Source organism: Moschus berezovskii, chromosome 4 (assembly GCF_049115385.1).
Source record: "Moschus berezovskii isolate FMDL1 chromosome 4, NW_MosBer_1.0, whole genome shotgun sequence".
NCBI classification, from domain to species: domain Eukaryota; kingdom Metazoa; phylum Chordata; class Mammalia; order Artiodactyla; family Moschidae; genus Moschus; species Moschus berezovskii.
Genome location: NC_142463.1, coordinates 20818291 through 20838533, shown reverse-complemented (window position 1 = coordinate 20838533; position 20243 = coordinate 20818291). Strand labels below are relative to the sequence as shown.

General features: G+C 50.3%; 2 protein-coding genes across 3 annotated transcripts in view; one reads left to right on the top strand and one right to left on the bottom strand.

Annotated features, from left to right (window-relative positions):
• LURAP1 (leucine rich adaptor protein 1) overlaps window positions 1–7998 on the bottom strand; it is an 18653-nt gene extending 10655 nt beyond the window's left edge. Inside the window, exon 1 of the mRNA XM_055403189.2 lies at window positions 7379–7998. Coding sequence (XP_055259164.1) covers window positions 7379–7576 — 198 coding nt within the window. The 5' untranslated portion in view covers window positions 7577–7998. The remainder of the gene's footprint in view (window positions 1–7378) is intronic.
• POMGNT1 (protein O-linked mannose N-acetylglucosaminyltransferase 1 (beta 1,2-)) lies at window positions 7526–20243 on the top strand. 2 transcript variants are annotated; one of them, XM_088835265.1, is made up of 22 exons: window positions 7526–7543; window positions 11927–12097; window positions 12702–12816; window positions 12943–13061; window positions 13553–13618; window positions 13709–13822; window positions 14561–14678; window positions 14878–14976; window positions 15139–15266; window positions 15607–15677; window positions 15906–15981; window positions 16181–16264; window positions 16354–16395; window positions 16603–16661; window positions 17006–17078; window positions 17161–17289; window positions 17373–17498; window positions 18457–18521; window positions 18712–18756; window positions 18990–19125; window positions 19351–19460; window positions 19560–20243. In XM_088835265.1, the coding sequence occupies exons 2-22, from the start codon at window positions 11978–11980 to the stop codon at window positions 19645–19647; spliced, it is 1983 nt and encodes a 660-aa protein (XP_088691391.1). In that variant the 5' UTR covers window positions 7526–7543; window positions 11927–11977; the 3' UTR covers window positions 19648–20243. The 2 variants fall into 2 exon arrangements, with proteins under 2 accessions (XP_088691391.1, XP_055259165.1); XM_055403190.2 differs by lacking the exon at window positions 7526–7543 and adding an exon at window positions 11333–11451.

Below are 20243 nucleotides of genomic sequence, written 5' to 3'. Positions count from 1 at the left end.
AATGATTGTTTAAGTTCTTATCTCTCTGAATATCTCAAGGGTTTTTTTTTTTTTTCTGTTTAAGTCTATATAGTTAAAGGGTTTCATCAGTCTTATAATCTTAAGCTGCTGCTCACACTTTAGACTGGTCTCTAAAAAAGCTGATTGGAAACTCTGTGCCTGAGGCTTGCCAACACTGAACCTCACTAAGAATTATTCAGTGAGGCTGTTCAATTGCGTAAAGTAGGTAGTATCTTTTGTGTGTGTGTGTGTTTTTCTCTTGGGTTCACAAGATTCACTATATTATAACCATTTGATGTAAGCAAAGCTGCCATTATTCTGGTAGTCAAGTAAGGGAAAGGCTGGGAGGGGTATTATATAACATTTGGTATATTTTAATTTAATCCCTCTTGCTCTCAGACTCTGCTTCATGTCTCCCAATCTGGAGACCTCTGGTTTTATTATTTTTTAAATATATATTACTTGATACATGTTTATTAAACTATTCAGGAAATAAATGCTTCCCTCAAACCCAACAATGATAAGCCAGAAATAAAACCGAGTATTTGTACACTGAGAAAAATATAGCCACTGGAATTAAACAGTCCTAGATTCAAATTCCGATTTTGCCACTAATGAGCCATATGAAATGGGAATATTTTTTTCCGTTAAGCAATCATTTCTTCATGGTAAAAGAGGATACTCTCTAAAGGATTATTAAGAAGTAGAAGGAACAGTCACAGGCATGGCATACTGTCTGACAAGTATTCACTAATCAATAAAAGGTAGCTATACAAAAAAGATCTTCACGACGAAGATAACCACGATGGCGTGATCACTCACCTGGAACCAGACATCTTGGAAAGTGAAGTCAAGTGGGCCTTAGAGAGCATCACTACGAACAAAGCTAGTGGAGGTGATAGAATTCCAATTGAGCTATTTCAAATCCTAAAAGATGATGCTGTGAAAGTGCTGCACTCAATATGCCAGCAACTTTGGAAAACTCAGCAATGGCCACAGGACTGGAAAAGGTCAGTCTTCATTCCAATCCCAAAGAAAGGCAATGCCAAAGAATGCTCAAACTACCACACAATTACACTCATCTCACACGCTAGTAAAGTCATGCTCAAAATTCTCCAAGCTAGGCTTCAGCAATATGTGAATCGTGAACTTCCAGATGTTCAAGCAGGTTTTAGAAAAGGCAGAGGCACCAAAGATCAAATTGCCAACATCCGCTGGATCATGGAGAAAGCAAGAGAGTTCCAGAAAAACATCTATTTCTGCTTTATTGACTATGCCAAAGCCTTTGACTGTGTGGATCACAATAAACTGTGGAACATTCTGAAGGAGATGGGAATCCCAGATCACCTGACCTGCCTCTTGAGAAACCTGTATGCAGGTCAGGAAGCAACAGTTACAACTGGACATGGAACAACAGACTGGTTCCAAATAGGAAAAGGAGTACGTCAAGGTTGTATATTGTCACCCTGCTTATTTAACTTATATGCAGAGTACATCATGAGGAATGCTGGGCTGGAAGAAGCACAAGCTGGAATCAAGATTGCTGGGAGAAATATCAATAACCTCAGATATGCAGATGACACCACCCTTATGGCAGAAAGTGAAGAGGAACTCAAAGGCCTTTTGATGAAAGTGAAAGAGGAGAGTGAAAAGGTTGGCTTGAAGCTCAACATTCAGAAAACGAAGATCATGGCATCTGGTCCCATCACTTCATGGGAAATAGATGGGGAAACAGTGGAAACAGTGTCAGACTTTATTTTTTGGGGCTCCAAAATCACTTCGGATGCTGATTGCGGCCATGAAATTAAAAGACACTTGCTCCTTGGAAGGAAAGTAATGACCAGCCTAGATAGCATATTAAAAAGCAGAGACATTACTTTGCCAACAAAGGTCCGTCTAGTCAAGGCTATGGTTTTTCCTGTGGTCATGTATGGATGTGAGAGCTGGACTGTGAAGAAAGTTGATCGCTGAAGAATTGATGCTTTTGAACTGTGGTGCTGGAGAAGACTCTTGAGAGTCCCTTGGACTGCAAGGAAATCCAACCAGTCCATTCTAAAAGAGATCAATCCTGGGTGTTCATTGGAAGGACTTATGCTAAAGCTGAAACTCCAATACTTTGGCCACCTCATGCGACGAGTTGACTCACTGGAAAAGACTCTGATGCTAGGAGGGATTGGGGGTAGGAGGAGACGGGGACAGCAGAGAATGAGATGGCTGGATGGCATCACCGACTCGATGGACATGAGTTTGACTGAACTCCGGGAGTTGGTGATGAACAGGGAGGCCTGGCGTGCTGTGATTCATGGGGTCGCAAAGAGTCGGACACGACTGAGTGACTGAACTGAACTGATACCTATTATTATAATTAACTTATCTACTATGGCATAAGCAGAGAAAATTTTGTACCTGAAGTTATTTGTGTTTTTGGAAGAATATCCCAACTTGAATTCAATTAAACAAATGATTATTGGGCACCTGGATCTTCTAGTAATTACACGAAGACAACCTAGACAGCATATTAAAAAGCAGAGACATTACTTGCCAACAAATGTCCATCTAGTCAAAGTTAAGGTTTTTCCAGTAGTCAGGTACAGATGTGAGATTTGGATTATAAAGAAAGCTGAGCACCAAAGAATTGATGGTTTTGAACTGTGGTGTTGGAGAAGACTCTTGAGAGTCTTCTTGGACTGTAAGATGATCCAACCAGTCCATCCTAAAGGAAATCAGTCCTGAATGTTCATTGGAAGGACTGATGCTGAAGCCGAAGTTCCAATACTTTGGCCACGATGCAAAGAACTGACTCATTTGAAAAGACCCTGATGCTGGGAAAGACTTAAGGTGGGAGGAGAAGGGGATGATAGAGGATAAGATGGTTGGATGGCATTACTGACTCAATGGACATGAGTTTGAGTAAACTCCGGGAGTTGGTGATGAACAGGGAGGCCTGGTGTGCTGCAGTCCATGAGGTCACAAAGAGTTGGACACGACTAAGCGACTGAACTGAACTGAACACAAAGATAATGGAGAAACTCTCCCTACTTAACAGAAGCTTACAGTTTCATTAAGGAGATCTGGACATAAATAACTGAAGTACCATAAACTATACAGACTATTAATGACACAGATAAAAAAGATTATATTCAATTATTTCATGCTGGGGACAGATAGATTAAAGGTGAAACCATTTAGTCCATGACCAAACTAAATGCATTAAAACTACTCATACTAAAAATGCTTCTCCTGCTTTATTTTCTCCTCCCTTCCTTCCTCTTTCCTCCCTCCTTCCATCCTTCCCTCCTTCCCTTTCTTCCTGCCTTCCAGCCTTCTGCCCTTCCCCTTCTTCCCTTAGTTCTGTTCCCTTCTTTCCAAAATGTACATTTCCAGTCTTCTGCGATGATAAAGAAGTACTGGGCAATTAGTTGCCCAGTTGTTAAGGGAATCTTAAAGAGTATGATTCTTAGATAGACATTCATCAACCTATTTGTGTTCAGCTCCATTTGCACTCTCAGTTCCAGAAATATCTGAGAATAGCTCCTGAGACCTTTGAGGTGCAAAATGGATTGCTTTTCTCTTTCTTCATTGCTGGCTTGGAATTCAGCTTTTTTCAAGTCTACTTAAGTTACTACTCTTCCTTCTGCTTTCAGCTTCCAGATTTTATTTCTATCACCTTCTCTCCTATTCTTTTCCTAATGGCTTCATGGCTTTAAAAATAAGCTCTTTACTAGCTTTTAGTGGAGTTTCAAGAGGGAATGGAAGTAAATGATGTGTTTAATGTGCCATCTTGAACTGGACTTCCCATTGACTATATTCAAGGCCCAACTCAAATGCTGCCTCCTCTAGAAAGTCTTCCCCATACTTCTTCAAGATGAAATTAAGCCGTTTGGTCATGGAGCAGTATTTATTGAGTGTTTTTTATAGGCATGGCATTTTGTAGATAAAGCAAGAAAAGACACCATTTCTTGCCCTCGGAGTTCACAGTCTAGTAGATAAGACAAAGACAAAGATACATGCACTTAAAATTCAGAGCAGGAAATGCCAGGGAACATAAATGCTGCACAGAGAGCTGTGGGTACCTAGAGGACCACAACCTAACCAGGGGAGTAAGGAAATGCTTCCTAGAATAAAGGACAGGAGCTGAGACTTGAAAGTCAAGTGAGTCTTAGCCAGGCAAAGCAATGGAGAGTCATTCTAACCAGAGGAAATAGCTTGCTTCTCCAATTCAGTTGTGTCTTTCCAGAACACAGATCTGACCATGTCAGTCTACAGTGAAGACTCTTCCAGGAAGTACTCTGTGGGTTCCAGCACCTGTGCCACAGTGGCTAGTCTGTTTCTCCCCTAACCTAGACTATGAGCTCCCTGAGAGTAGCAGGTCCCACTCAGTTCATTTACGGTGCTTAGACTAGGATTGGGTAGGTCGGCTTCAGTGCTATGATTCTCTGGCCTTTATTTTCTTTGGTGTCTTTGCTGGTCTCAGGGTTTGGGGGCTGGGTTTTATCACACTGGTGAGAAATGAATCTGAGCAGCAGATCCTATAGTCCTGTGACAGTGGGATTCCCTGACTGTGACAGCACAACTGCTCAGAATAGAAGCAAAGCTTTCTTGCCAGAAAAAGAAACACTCATTTCACACCAATCTCTCTGGAAACAGAAAGGGGATAAACAGCGCAGAAAAGATGCAGCATCAGAGGCTACTCCAACCCAATTCTCTTCCCAGGGGAATTCAGGTTCCCATTCCTCCCTTAACAAGCACACATCAGACGCTCTGACCAGCCCTAAGGTCACAAGTACAGTTCACTCACAGGCTCAATCTAAATCAAGTCCAGGCACAAAACCCCAGAGATCTGAGTCTTAGCTCCCTGATTTGAGACTGAGATTCCCAGACTATTGTTACCCTCCCCCTAACCCCCCTTCTCTCCTTCTAGAAGTAGAAAAACTGAGGCCAAGGAGAGTCAGGGCTCTGCTCAAAATCACAAAACCATTCAGGAGCAGAGCCAGGACTTGAACCCATGCCTTCTCTCTCCCTGCCTAAAGCTTTTTCTCAAACTGTTCTGTGGGGGTGGGTTGCCATAGCAACAGTTCTGTGGGTGGGAGGATTAAGTATGGGAGGTTGCCATTGTTTTTCCTTCCCACAGATTCCAGAGTCTGTCTGGTTCACTCAACTTTTGAGTAGGGGAGGGAACTGGCCAAGAGGCAGGGATGGCCTTGGCCTCAAGGGCAGGCCGGCTGCTCCCTGCAGGAAAGCTGGGTGAGGGGCAGTTGGAGGATACTACTTACAGGGCTTGGACTAGTTCTGCCACAAGTGGCACCAGGGGAACCCCCCCAATGCCCCACCCCTTGTCCTCCCCAGTGCAGAGTGCATAAAGAGACCAAAGGCACCTTTGCAGAGGAGGCAGAAAGGAATGGAGTAGGGCACTTAGGGACCCTCTCCCTGAGCAGGACCAGAAGGCTCCCTCCCTTGTGTCTTTCATAGGTAGCCTTGGGCCTCAGGCCAGGCTGGGTCAGGAATGCAGAAAGACCCAAACAAAAGTGAAACGTATCCTTTAAAGTTTACAATAGGTAATCTCCACCAGGGCTTCCCAGGTGGTGCCAGTGATAAAGAATCCACCTGGCAATGCAGGAGACTGAGGAGTCCCTGGTTAGATCCCTGGGTCAGGAAGATCTCCTGGAGGAGGGCATGGCAACCCACTCCAGTATTCTTGCCTGGAGAATCCCATGGACAGAGGAGGCTGGAAGGCTACAGTCCATGGGGTCGCAAAGAGTCAGACATGACTGAAGTTAGCACACACGCAATCTCCACCAAAGACAGGAAAGAGTTAAAGCCAGAGAGACCAGCCATGGCTCCTCCCCGTGCGAGCTCAGGCAAGCCCCTCAGCACCTGCAAGCCTGTTTCCTCTGTGAGATGGGAAAACGATAACTGCTTTTCTCCCTCCAGTGACATAAAAGACATTTAATGCATCTGGCACAAAGCAGGTCTCAATACTGAAAATGTAAAGTGCAGGCGAATCATTTGAATTCAAAACTTGGCTATACTTTTTACTTTTTGTCTGACTTTGGGCAGCTACTTAGCCTCTCTGTGCCTCAGTTTCTTCATCTATAAAATATCCCTTACCTAATAAGTTTCCGTGAGAACTAGGAGACTATCTTATAAAATGTTCAGCCTGATTCCTGGCACATGCACTTCGTGAAAGTTAGTTTCCAAAGCAAGATATTCTAAGTTAGCTCTTTCTCTGCCCTGAGCTAAAGTTTGTACAGTGAGGCAAAGCCAGACCCCTCCCTTAGGTGGGCACAGTTACAGCCCTACCGGGGAGAATCTGGCAATAGCTTCCAATCTTCAAGGCCAAATGCACACATGGCATTCAAATCCTTCCCCCAGGGAACCTTCCCTGACTGCTTTGCCCACAAAAGTCTCCTCCCATCCTTTCATGAAGCCCCAAGACCTCACACACACACACACACACACACACCTACCTGAGCATGGCACAGAACTGGGCACAGTGGGACTCCAGGAAGACCTGTTAGCTGACACACTCACTGTGGGCTCCTGGTTCTAGGCCAGAAAGTAGCTGGCAATTCCTCAGTTCCCTAGAATTGGTTGCAAGGTGGTGGCAGGTGTAGATCACCCCCTTCACCGGAACCAGGGCCCTAGGGAGCCTGGGTGGCCCCTAACTGCCCTTTTGGCTCTGAATCTAGAGCAGCAGCAACAGGGAAGGGGCTGGGTGCGGGTTTCCTCCTCTTCTCCCCAAGGAAGTGCAGGTGAGATGCAAATCTCTGGTGTACTTGGGGGCTGGCAGGAAGGAGACAGGGTCTGAGGGGGTGAGCCAACATGCTGGTGCTGCTGCTCTGTGTCTGCTAAGCTCCTAGGAACTTTCAAATATTGTTCATGGGTGTGGGGGATGCTGGGGAAAGAGGATGTTTTTAGTGGCCCTAGTCCAGGCAGTTTTCACCCGAATTTCTTCTGTGCAGAGTGTTGGGGTGGGTACTGGAGCCACAGAGGAACAAACCCCGGGCCCAGTTTGGAGGAGGAGAAAAAAACTGTTGCCCTGTAATGGTGGCTAGGGGGAAAGGAGGAGCTAGATTTGTGCTGTCCTAGGTTCTCAGGGCTTCCCAACCCTACCTCTCCCCTCCCAATTATTTGGCAAAAAAAAAAAAAACTTACCAAATCCTGCACCTCCCACCCGGAGTCAACACTCCACTCACCCTTCATGGGGAAGCCAATTAATGGACCCCAAGGATTAAAGATTGATCTGGTAGGAATCCTGAGGAGTTAGGCAAGTGGTTTTAACTCTCTCCTCCCCAGCCCAACTCTGGGTACGCGAGTCCATCCCTTCCGGCCCCACGCTAGAGACTCCGTCCCCCTGGCCCGTGCAGCCCACACTCACCAGCTCCATCCTCAGCGCCATGATCTTGTCACCCAGGCTGTGGCCCGTGCTAGGCGCCCCTGAGAGCAGCAGAGCGCCAGAGGTTCCCGGCTCCCACTCGCCTCGCAGCCCGCGGAGCAGCCCTTCAGGGGTCTTCCTGCCCACCTTGCCCTCCACGTCTCGCAGGTCAGGCGTCTGGGACTCCGCAGTCCCCTCCATGCGGGCCTAAGCCTGAACGGGGTTGGGCGATCGGACGCCGGGATCCCGCTCCCGCGGGGGGGGGGGTCCTCCTTTTTCGGCTGCTAGTGCCGGGCGGAACCGGTGGGTCCCCGCCCGCACTCTATCGCGGAGGGAGGAGGGCGCCGTAACACTCAGAAAAGCCGCGCAGAGCTCGGTATGTGTGTGTGTGAGTGTAGATCTTCTGGTGCTGCGCATACACCTCTGGCTCCGGAATGGGTGAGGCTGGGTGATGCTGAGTATGCACCTGAAGGAAACTCAGCGCCTTCTCCCGACTGTAGCTCTGAGTCCAGCCAGGCACTCAGCAGGCGCCCAATGAATGTTTGCTGAAGGAAGGTTAAGCACCCACAGTTAGGGAAGTGGGATTTTAAGGAAGAGTGCTAACAGAGCTACAGAGGGTTTTGGAAGCCTTCTTGGAGTAGATTCTTTACCGTCTGAGCCACCAAGGAAGCCCCTGGAGTAGAGGATATGGGTCTAAAACAGTGGTTGGAATTTAACTAGGCACTGGTATACACACACACACCCAGTGTAGCCACTAAATTTAGACTAAAGGAGAGGAAGTCAAGTTCTTCTGGCCAGTGAGGAGAAACCAATATTGAAGCTGATGCTTCTTATACTTGACTGTACATATATGGGTTATCTGCGAATCTTGTTAAAATGCAGATTATGATTCTGTAAATCTAGGGTGGGGCCAGAGATTCTGCATTTTTAACAAGCTCCCTGCTGATGGCCATGTGGCTGGTCCAGGGACCACATTTTGAGTAACAAGGTTATAAAAGATGGTTCTAAGATGCTTGGATTTTATTCTATGGGCAATGAGGATCCATAAAAAAACTTTTTATGCTCTGGCTTGATTTTGGTTTTTAATCCAAGTAATTCTAGTCCATGGCATCAGGAAGGTTTATTATGAAAAGATAGTTACCCTGATCTATCCTTTCCCACATCTAGTTCCACTTCCCAGAGACAACCACTTTTAGCTATTTTTTCCTGGTGTTTATACTCATAGCTCCACAATAGGCTTTTTTCACCATCTCCTGATTTTAAACATTGTCTACTGACTTCCCATTATGATACATAAGATTTACTGCACATTCTATACTTCCCTCCTTCCACTGACTCTATACATTTCTATCATTTTTTTTAGCTTGTTACCTTTGTAACTTTAAGTAACATACTTTTCTTTAATATGCCTTGATCCATGAAAGGGTTTTAAATCAGAGACAGACAAAATAGATTTGCCTTTTTGAAAAAATACTCTGGATTTTGCAAGGAGAATTAAAGGGGTGAATATCTGAAGTCAAGGAGACAAGGTAGAAGGCAAGAAACTAAAATGTCCTGGACAGGGACTGGTTGTGAAGTTGGAAAAGAATTAGACCTGAATGGAGGAGGAATCTTTAGAGTGTATGATGGATAAGACTTGATAACTAGTAACATTCATTTATCTATACTGTCATTCAATAAGTATTTGTGCAGAAAGCAAATGATTTAAAAAAATATTATGGAGAATCTCCTATGTTCTAGCCATGGTATGTGGTACAAAGAATATAATGGTGAGCAAACAGACCTGGCCTAATTGCTGGAGAGAGACAGTGAATTGAGGGTGATTCCCAGCTGTTTGACCTGATGCTATTCACCAAGGAAGGGAACCCAAGAAGATTGGGATTGAGGAGAGATGGTTCTTGCAGGAGTCATGTTGAACTGGAGTTGCCTATGAGAATGTTCACACAGTAGTTGAACACGGGTCTGCCTAGAGCTCAGGAGAAAGTCTGCAGAAATGAGTTTAGAAATCTAGATGGTCAGAGAGCTCATGAGAGTGAATGAGATCTTCTATGAAGAGTGAGTTTGAGGAGAGAAGAGGGGCGGGGGCAGGGGGTGGTGGTGGTGGTGGGAACCCCGAGGGACACCTTTTTAAAATATGTTGGGATTTATTCTGTTCTAACACATACTTCGGAGAAGGCAATGGCAAGCCACTCCAGTACTCTTGCCTAGAAAATCCCATGGATGGAGGAGCCTGGTAGGCTGCAGTCCCTGGGGTCGCTAAGGGTTGGACACGACTGAGCGACTTCACTTTCACTTTTCACTTTCACACATTGGAGAAGGAAATGGCAACCCACTCCAGTGTTCTTGCCTGGAGAATCCCAGGGACGAGGGAGCCTGGTGGGCTTCCGTCTATGGGGTCACACAGAGTCAGACACGACTGAAGTGACTTAGCAGCAGCAGCAACACATACTTACTTATTAGAAGTCACTGATTGCCTCAACTACTAAGACAAGCCCTGTTAACATTTTGAGGGTACCATCTCACCATTTTAAGAAGCAGATGGAATATGGAGAGCTCAAAAAAAATCTAGTCTATCTTTGGCTTCCTCTGTGTCCTTTTAATCCACTGTCCACAGAACAGTAAATTTTCTCCTGAATTGGATTATACTGCTTCCTGCCTAAAACCGTGCCATGGCCACCCACTCATTTCAAATAAGCATCACCATCCCCTAGAAACTTTTTAGAAATGAAGTATTCTGCTTTGCCCTCCAGACTCCTAAGTCAAAAATTCTAAGAATGGGGCACAGCAATCTGTTTTAATAACCCCTCCAAGTGATTCCAATGCAAACTAAAGTTTGAGAACCACTGTGTTAAGCTAAATGCTTCGCACCTGCTGAACTTTATTAAGTGTTATTATTATCGCTATTGGAGAAGGAAATGGCGACCCACTCCAGTGTTCTTGCCTGGAGAATCCCAGGGAAGGGGGAGCCTGGTGGGCTTCCGTCTATGGGGTCACACCGAGTCGGACATGACTGAAGTGACTTAGCAGCAGCAGCAGCATTATCACTATAGTGAGGGGTTAAGAGGAATCTGGAACCAGATTGCCTGGGTTTGAATTCTAACTCTACCAACTTCGTGATATTGAGCTTCGTTTTCTTTGTGTCTAGGATTGGGATAGTAATAGTTCCTACCTCTTGGAGTTGTTGTGTAATTAGATGAGTTAATATAGTGCGGTACTTAAAACAGTGACTGCCATGCAGTAAGCATCATGTAAGGGTATCCTCATTTCACAGAGAAGGGAACCTATACTGAGACGTGAAATGACCTGCCCAAGGTCTAGGAGAGTGGTATGCTGCTGCTGCTGCTGCTAAGTCACTTCAGTCGTGTCCGACTCTGTGTGACCCCATAGACGGCAGCCCACCAGGCTCCCCCGTCCCTGGGATTCTCCAGGCAAGAACACTGGAGTGGGTTGCCGTTTCCTTCTTCAATGTGTGAAAGTGAAAACTGAAAGTGAAGTCGCTTAGTCATGTCTGACTCGTAGCGACCCCATGGACTGCAGCCTACCATGCTCCTCCGTCCATGGGATTTTCTAGGCAAGAGTACTGGAGTGGTATAACCAGGTTTTAATTCCCCGTAGTCTTCAATGGCCTCGCATACACTAGACCTAGGTGCAGCCTCGCCCAAGCAAAGGGAGGTGGGTGTCTATGTTCCAGGCCTGTCGCCCTTCTGACCCTGGCGCGCATCGCGGTCTAGTCCAAGGCTCTAGGACTCCGACCCGAATCGGGTTTGCCATCACGCAGTAGTCGGGGCCGGGAAGCGGCTGCCCCCCAGCCGCCCACCCGGCCAGCCGGCTGCAAAGCAGCCGAGAGACCGAGCACTAGCAGGACTCGCGGGCAGCAGACGCTGGCCGCCGCCCTAAGCGCCGCCCGCCGCCCTCTCACCCCGCGGCGGCTGCGGCGGCGGAAGCGGGGAGGCGGGCCGGCCGGGCCGGGCCGGGGCGGGGCCGCGAGCGGCATGGAGGAGGCGGAGGCCGCGGCGCGCCGGGCCGAGCTGTGCGGGCCCGAGTGGGGCCCGAACGGGGCCCGGGCTCCTTGAGATGTGAGTGTCTCTGGACGGGGGTCCAGGAGGGATGGCGTGGCCCGGGCGGATCCCCCGACTGCTCGGGCGGCCCCGAGCCCCGGGAGAAAGAAAGCAAGGCCAGATCGGAGGGGGCGAGGGCCGAAGCGGATAGAGAATGGTGGTGTTGGGGGTTCGCTGCCCTTTGCTCACCCCTGCACTAGGAAGGCCTGGGGCTTCGTTCTTTTAGGGACTAATGAGCCTGAGAGCCGATTATTTGGCCTCCACCTCTGGGACCGTAAGCAGTCCTGTCAGTTTCCCCAGCCCCAGGGGAGTTCCCAGGTGTTCTGACCGCTTTGAAGGTTTCCTTTCCAGAGTAGTTGAACTACTTTCCCTGGGTCACAGAGCATGGACGCCTGCAGGGAATAATTACTGGGAGGTCCTCCCTCATCTCCCCAAGAAAACAAAAGACTGTGGGAAGAACACCTTACCCCATGTGACCCTCTGGTCTCCTCAGATTGCTGCAGGCATGGGTTGGCCAGGACAGTGGTGACCCCCTCAATACGACATGGACGACTGGAAGCCCAGCCCCCTCATCAAGCCCTTTGGGGCGCGAAAAAAGCGGAGCTGGTATCTTACCTGGAAGTATAAACTGACCAACCAGCGGGCCCTGCGGAGGTTCTGTCAGGTATAGAGGTGTCCCCAAACTCCCAGGGGCTCCCTCTCAGCTTTGCCCCCAGCCTAGACTATGAGCATGGGACCTACCTTGGCTGGCCCCACCCCAAAAAAAGGCAGCAGCTTTCTAGAGGGGAAACCTCTTTGTCTCCTGTCCCTACCAGGTAGTGGTTCAGGCCCAGAGTTCTGGAATCAGAACCCAAGTACAATCTCTTAGGCTTCTGACAAAGCTGAAGTTGGATCAGAAAGGCTTTGCCCAGGGCACGCACCTGTCAGACAGGGCTAGGACCCAGGTCTTCCAATTCCCTGTGTGGTTCTCTGGGACTGGCTCCATCTCTAGGAACTAATTGTGGAGGGGACCAAGGAACTCAAGGCCTCCAATGGAAGAATACAGGAGTTCTGGGTAGGGAACTCACTGATGGAAGGGAAGGGCCTCTGAAGGAGGTGGTCATGAAACTGGACCCTGGTCTGGGGGAGTAGAACTGGTCATACAGAGAGAGGAAAGGCAAACCCAGGTTCTCCCTGTGTCATCGCTTTAGCCAGAGCCCTCATTTCAGGAAGACCCTCAGTGATCTGGAGGGGGTACCCCTCTTTATCATCCCCGCCCCTCACCTCAGACAGGAGCCGTGCTTTTCCTATTGGTGACCGTTATTGTCAACATCAAGTTGATCCTGGACACACGACGAGCTATCAGCGAGGCCAGTGAAGACCTGGAGCCAGAACAAGACTATGGTAGGGCCAGACTGAGGCTGGGATTGGTGGTGGAGGAAGGTCCCCTGGGATCTTAAGGCTGAAATGGCAGGCAGATCCCAGATTTTGCTGGAGGGACCATCTCCAAGACCTGTCACACCCCCACAGATGAGGCCCTGGGCCGACTGGAGCCCCCACGGCGCAGAGGCAGTGGTCCCCGACGTGTCCTGGATGTGGAGGTATACTCAAGCCGCAGCAAAGTGTATGTGGCAGTGGACGGCACCACGGTGAGTGGGCTGGTGCCTAGTGTAAAGTATGTGAAATATATGTAGCGGGTATTATCAAAAGTGATAATTAATGTCAGTAGGCAGTTACTTTATTGATTTATTTATTTTGTAACTACTTCGTGCTGCCTTCTTTGATCTTGGCCTTGGCCTGGACACTGGGAATCCAGAGGTAACCAGACCTGGCCTCTACTTTGAGGGGTTCAGTCAGATAAACTGTGATAGCTCCAGCATGATGCAGAGATAGTCAAGGGCTCTAAAAGTCATGACAGCGGGGGCAGATTGTAGAAAGATGGGATCTCTTTTCATGGGAGAACTATGGAGACTTCCTGAAGAGGTGGCCTTCAAGCTGGGTTTGAAGAGAACTGTGTGGCCAGAGACAGAGGAAGGAGGGGAGTTTTTGTTTCATGCAGCTGTTTCTGTCAGTGCCCATGAGACAGGGAGGCCTCAAATGCCAGAATGAAGAGTTTGTCCTTGTCTCCACTGCTCTGCAGGTGCTGGAGGATGAGGCCCAGGAGCAGGGCCGGGGCATCCATGTCATCGTCCTCAACCAGGCCACGGTGAGGTTCTAAGGGTAGGGGACCTAGAGGGCCATAGCTAAGCCCTCCTTGCTGGTGACAGTAACTCACAAGAGGTGTGTCTCCTGCCAGGGCCATGTGATGGCAAAGCGAGTGTTTGACACCTATTCACCTCATGAGGATGAGGCCATGGTGCTGTTCCTCAACATGGTGGCACCTGGCCGAGTGCTCATCTGCACTGTCAAGGTCAGTGACTCGGCCTTGGCCCCATTCCCAATGCCCCCAATTCAACTCTGCTTGTGGCCCTGGATTCGTGCCTCTAATATGGCAGAGTGGCAAAAGCCTCTGGAGGAAGGTGACCAGGTTCCAATCCTAGCCTTGTCAGTGGAAAGCACGACAGAGTCCCTACCCTTATGGAGTTTATACCCACAGATCAACAGACAGCAGCCAGATAAATCTATAATGTCAGGAAATGATAACTTATATAGAGAAGAAAATTAAGCAAGGGAGACAGGGTGATGGAGTGTGTTTTAGAAAGGGAAGGCCCCTGTAAGGAAATGACCTGTGCACAGAAAGCTGGAAGAAGTGAGGAGTGAGGCCTGTGAATATCTGGAGAAAGAGCGTTCTAGATGGAAAGGCAAGCACAAAGACCCCTAATTGGAAAGGTGCTTGGCATGCTTGCAGAACAAGGCTGCCAGTGGAGCTGGAGCAGGATGGGGGAGGGGAGAAGGGTAATAGGGAGAGGGCAGGGAGGTGGCAGGGGACAGAGGTGGGTACTGTGTGGGACCATGGTAATGACTGATTAGCCTGGTGACCTTGGGTGAGTCTCAGAATCTAAGCCTTCAGTTTTCTGGGATGTGATAATTCAATGAGCTGATTTAAGTAAAAGATTTTACATGGTGCTTGACCTGTAGTTAGTATTCCCTGAGGCCAGATCTCCTGGAGCTGTGCCAGTCAGGTTGATCACCTTCTCTGGTCTCCTAGGACGAGGGCTCCTTCCACCTCAAGGACACCGCTAAGGCTCTACTGAGGAGCCTAGGCAGCCAGGCTGGCCCTGCCCTGGGCTGGAGGGACACCTGGGCCTTCGTGGGACGAAAAGGAGGTGCCGGCACCATAGGCATCCACCCTGTAGTATTCAGGGCCTGGGAGGAGCAAAACTCCAGGAGATGGGGTGGGATAAGGGTCCAATCGGAGCTGGTGGTGGTAGGCTAGATGAAGCTGGGCCAGGAGATGGGAAGAAGATCCAGAACTAGAGCCTGGATCTAGGGCCCCCATTGCCCCTCATTTCTGCCCCCTGCCAGGTCCTGTGCTTGGGGAGAAACATTCTAAGTCACCTGCCCTCTCCTCGTGGGGGGATCCAGTTCTGCTGAAGACAGATGTGCCACTGAGCTCAGCTGAAGGTGGGGTCAGTGGGGGCTGGGCTCCAGGGCAGTGCCTGGGCTGGGGGTGGGCATTTGGGTTCTCTTTACAGGGCTGCATTCTCGACTGAGTGTCTGGTGTTCTCCAGACCACACTGGCCTCATTCTCCCATCCTGTTGACCTCATCTTCCCCCCCGCCTCAGAGGCAGAGTGCCACTGGGCAGACACAGAGCTGAACCGTCGCCGCCGCCGCTTCTGCAGCAAAGTTGAGGGCTACGGGAGCGTGTGCAGCTGCAAGGACCCCACACCCATCGAGTTCAGCCCTGACCCGGTAAGTGGAGCTTTAGGCAGTAAGCCCCGGACTCTTCCCCAGCTTGGCAAGAGCCCCAGGAAAGGTCCAGGTTGGGCTTTTCCTGCCCCAGCCTGGGAGGGAACCAGGAGCTGATTTATACTGGGCTCTGAAAGATGGGGGATCCTGGTTGGGGGGAAGGAGCAGACCATGTGAGCAAAGGCCTAGAGATGGAGTTGAGCTGAGTATGTGGAGGGGCCAAGACAGGGAAGCCCTCTGCCTTTTCCCTTGAGTCCCCCTCTCCCTCAAGACTCTTCCCCAGGTGGGGAATCCCAGTCTGAAGAGAAAACAAGGCAAGAGCTGAACACTCTTTCTCCCTCAGCTCCCAGACAACAAGGTCTTCAACGTGCCTGTGGCTGTCATTGCGGGGAACCGGCCCAATTACCTGTACAGGTGAGCCCGGGAGTGGGCTGTATCTAGCACTGAACAGGAGGTTGCTAGTGGTGGGAACCCCAGGCTCATGTACCTGCAGCAAGAATGCTTGAGATGGGTGGAAAGGCAACAGATTCTGGGTCCATTCACCAATGTGGGTGAACATGGGGAGTTGGGGCCCATCTGTAAGTACAGAGGAGTCCTGATTTGCGGGTACAAAGAGGTCTAATCCATCCCTGGGCTCCCCAGGATGCTGCGCTCTCTACTCTCAGCCCAGGGGGTGACTCCCCAGATGATAACAGTTTTCATCGATGGCTACTATGAGGTGAGTGGGGCTTGGGGGCTTTGGGCAGAGCAGAGTGCAGGGTTGCGGGTACTGAGTAGCAATGATCACAGAGGCCTGGCAGGGGAGACAGCCCAGGCAAGGGCTGTGAAACATGCAGGGCTTGATGAGACAGAACCTGCAGAGGTGGGCAGGGGGTGGAGTTGAGGTGGGGGGCTCACATGATGGCCGTGCCCCTTAGGAGCCGATGGATGTGGTGGCGCTGTTTGGTCTGAGGGGCATCCAGCACACTCCCATCAGCATCAAGAACGCCCGTGTGTCTCAGGTACCACCTGGGCAAGGATGGAAGGGGCGGACACCTGGCCCCACTGTCCACCCCAAAGCTCATGTGCCCTATTCCTACTCCCCACCCAGCACTACAAGGCCAGCCTCACTGCCACGTTCAACCTGTTTCCGGTGAGTAGTAAGGACAAAACTCTTGGACCTAGAGGGGGAAAGTGAGCATAAGTCTGGTCTTACTATAAAGCAAGCTCTTCCTCTCTCTGGGCCTTATTCTCCTAATATGAAAAATGGGGGCAGTGTGGTCTGAGAAGTGGGATGGAGGTGGAGAGACAAAGGATGAGAAAGCCCCCTAGGGCTCATGTTGTCCCCTGCCCCCTTTAGGAAGCCAAGTTTGCTGTGGTTCTGGAAGAGGACCTGGACATTGCTGTGGATTTTTTCAGGTGAGAGGGGTGCTCCTCCATGCAGCTTCAAGCTGCATGGGGCCTCTTTGCTTGACTGGGTCTCCAGGGAGGAAGCCCCCCACTCCAGTTGGGGCTCTTAGAAAGCTTTCTGGAGGAAGCAGTCTCCAAAGTGGGGGGGAAATGCCTGAGCAAAGGTAGGCTGGCCAGTGTTGGGGCGGGAGGAGAGAGCAGAAAGGATGAATGGAAACAGAAGGGATGAATGGGGTTTGAGGGGAAGGTGGAAGGAGGCATGACTCCTGAGTCCCATCTCCAGCTCTTCCAGCATCACTGTGTGACTGGGTTTGTCCTTGCCCCTCTCTGAACCCCTGGACCCTGCCTCTCAGTTTCCTGAGCCAATCCATCCACCTGCTGGAGGAGGACGACAGCTTGTACTGTATCTCTGCCTGGAATGACCAGGTAGGCTGAGCGGCCAGGGGTCAGCTGAGGGATGGGTAGAGGCCCCAAGCTAACACGTCCTCTCATGGCCGCCTGTCCACAGGGCTATGAGCACACGGCGGAGGACCCAGCACTGCTGTACCGTGTGGAGACCATGCCTGGGCTGGGCTGGGTGCTCAGGAAGTCCTTGTACAAGGAAGAACTTGAGCCCAAGTGGCCCACACCAGAAAAGGTGCCCTGGCAGGGGAGGGTGAGGGGGCTGGAATCCCCTGCCAGCTCGAACCTCTTAACTCTCAGTGTCTTCCACGCTGCCAGCTCTGGGACTGGGACATGTGGATGCGGATGCCAGAACAACGCCGAGGCCGAGAGTGCATTATCCCTGACGTGTCCCGATCCTACCACTTCGGCATCGTTGGCCTCAACATGAATGGCTACTTCCATGTGAGTGGGAGGCAGGGGTGTTGGGGCGGGGGGTACAGTGTGGTAGATGGGGCAAGAACATAGGCCGGAGCAACAGCTCTGCCACTTACTAGCCAGTTAGCCTTGGGAAATTATTAGTAACTGCCTTTTGCATTAGTTTCTTTATTTGAGAAAGGAGGATGAAATTACCACTTACCTCATAGGGTTGTGAGGCTTAAAGAAGTTAGTATGCGTAATATGCTTTGGACTGTAAACATTATATAAGGGTCAGCTGGTATTTTTATTATTGCTATTCTTAGCACTAGACTGTGGGTGTGGGGAGGGTATTTCTGCTGCCACGCACTTGTCCAGCCCTGCAAATTGTGCTCACTCCTGTCCTTATAAGTGCTGAGGCTAAAGCCTCAGCCTGAAGTGAACAGGGAGGGCTCCAGTCCCCACCCCTTCATGGCTGTGTCCAAAGGGCCACTCCCCAGTTATAGCCAGGGAGACCTTGAGAAAACCCAGTGTGAAGGAATGGACAGCTTCTAGTTTGGAACCTCCTAGAAGCCAGGAGGGCCTTCAGAGGCTGGTTACTATAAGACCCCCACTCATCTCTGAGAGGAACAGGGAGTGACCTCATTTCCCTCACCCTCAGCTCCTTAGTCATAAAGTTCCCTCCCTCCCTGTCCAACCTGTCGCTTTGCAGGCCTCATTCCCAGCTTCTGTGGCCCAAGAGCAGCAGGCCCAGGGACAACCACTGGAGGCAAGGACTAGCTCAGGGGCCAGTAGCATGAGAGGCCAGTGTGAGCTCTCTGGCAACGGTGGAGCCAGATTAAAGCTAGCAGAAAAGTGCTAAGAGGATGGGGAAGACGAGGAAATTAGAGAGGCTTTTATAAGTCCAGGACTTCATTCATGGGTCTTGTGGATATGTGGTGGGTCTGCAGGCAGGTGTAGGCCAGCCAGGGTAAGGCCCTGCTTTTTACCTTCACATCCATTCCAGGAGGCCTACTTCAAGAAGCACAAGTTCAACACGGTTCCAGGTGTCCAGCTCAGGAACGTGGACAGGTAGAGGCTGCGGACAGCAAAGGGAAGATCTAGGAGCCTTGATAACCAGTACTTGACAGGCCCTTTCTACCCTGGGGCTTGTGTATTTACCCCAGCCCTGTTGCCCCCAACCCCTGTGTGATCCCTTGAGGGGTTACCCCTCCCCTGGACTGATTCCCCCACCCCCAACTCAGTTCTCCCTCTCCTTCAGTCTGAAGAAGGACGCTTACGAAGTGGAAGTTCACAGGCTGCTCAGGTATGGCTGAGGGCAGTGAGAGTATGTGTCAGGGAGTGAGGAGATGTCAAATACTGGGAGTCTTGGCCCCAGAGTTTGTGGAGCCCAATGCAAAATGAAAACCAGGGTCCCTTGTTCAAAAATTATTAAGAAGTTCAAGATAGCCACAGTAGAGCATTAAAAGCACAGGGCCTGTGTGACACAGTCACGAGGTGGGCCTTGTCTTGGCCTTTCTCCCACGCCCCCTGCTGCAGCGAAGCGGAGGTTCTGGACCACAGCAAGAACCCTTGTGAAGACTCTTTCCTGCCAGACACAGAGGGCCACACCTATGTGGCCTTTATCCGGATGGAGAAGGACGATGACTTCACCACCTGGACTCAGCTTGCCAAGGTGCTCCAATACCACACCTCCCCCAGGAATACCCCTCCCCAAGATACAGGGAGCCTTTCTGGACTCTTCTACTTCAGAACCTTCTCTTCTAACCCCCTTCACAAATCCATAGTCTTGAAGATGCTGTCTCTTGCAAACTGAGAAGGCTGCTGAGGGGGGTGGTGCTGGGCCCTCGCCATAGCTCTCTGACCTATGCCTTTGCCGGCACCCCTCCCCCACCCCCAGTGCCTCCGAATCTGGGACCTGGATGTGCGTGGCAACCACCGGGGCCTGTGGAGACTGTTTCGGAAGAAGAACCACTTCCTGGTGGTGGGGGTCCCAGCCTCCCCGTACTCGTGAGTGACCCTATCCTGTCCTGGGAAATGGAAGACTCATGGGATTAGGGGATGTAGCTAATGACCGCTTCCCTGTCCATATTCCTATTCTCTTCTCAGGATGAAGAAGCCACCATCAATCACCCCAATTTTCTTGGAGTCACCCCCAAAGGAGGAGGGAGGCCCAGGAGCTGCAGAACAGACATGAGACCTCCTCCAGGAACCTGCAGGGCTGGGTACTGTGTACCCCCAGGCAGGCTAGCCCTTTACCCAATCCTGTAGGATTTTGTAGACACTGGCAGGGGCTGGGTCTGGTTTGTTTTTAACATGAGACTTAATTACTAACTCCCAGGGGGGGGTTCCTCTGCTCCAACACCCCTGTTCCTGAGTTGGAGGTCTATTTATTTACTTCCTTGTCGGGAAAGGGCAGGAGAGTACCTGGGAATCACTGGAATCCCTGAGCAGCCCATCCTGCCCTTTGCATACTCCCTCCTCCCAGGCCTGACTCAGAATCTAACGTATTTATTGACTGTCCTGAGGGCCTTGAAAACAGCTGAAGCCTGGAGGGCCTTGATTCTTTTTTTTTTTTTGGACTGGGGTGCTGCCCTGAGGGTGGGGCAGGCTCTCTAACTCAGGAAACTGCTGTGCCCGACCCATGGACAGGCCCACTTGGGGCCCACCTGCTGATGCAGACTCACTCAGAGACCCTCAGACACTGAACCAGGCCTCTTCTCAGCCTCCTCTTTGTCCAGATTTCCAAAGCTGGATGAGGTGGTCATTGATTAAAAAAGGAGAAAAGCTCTG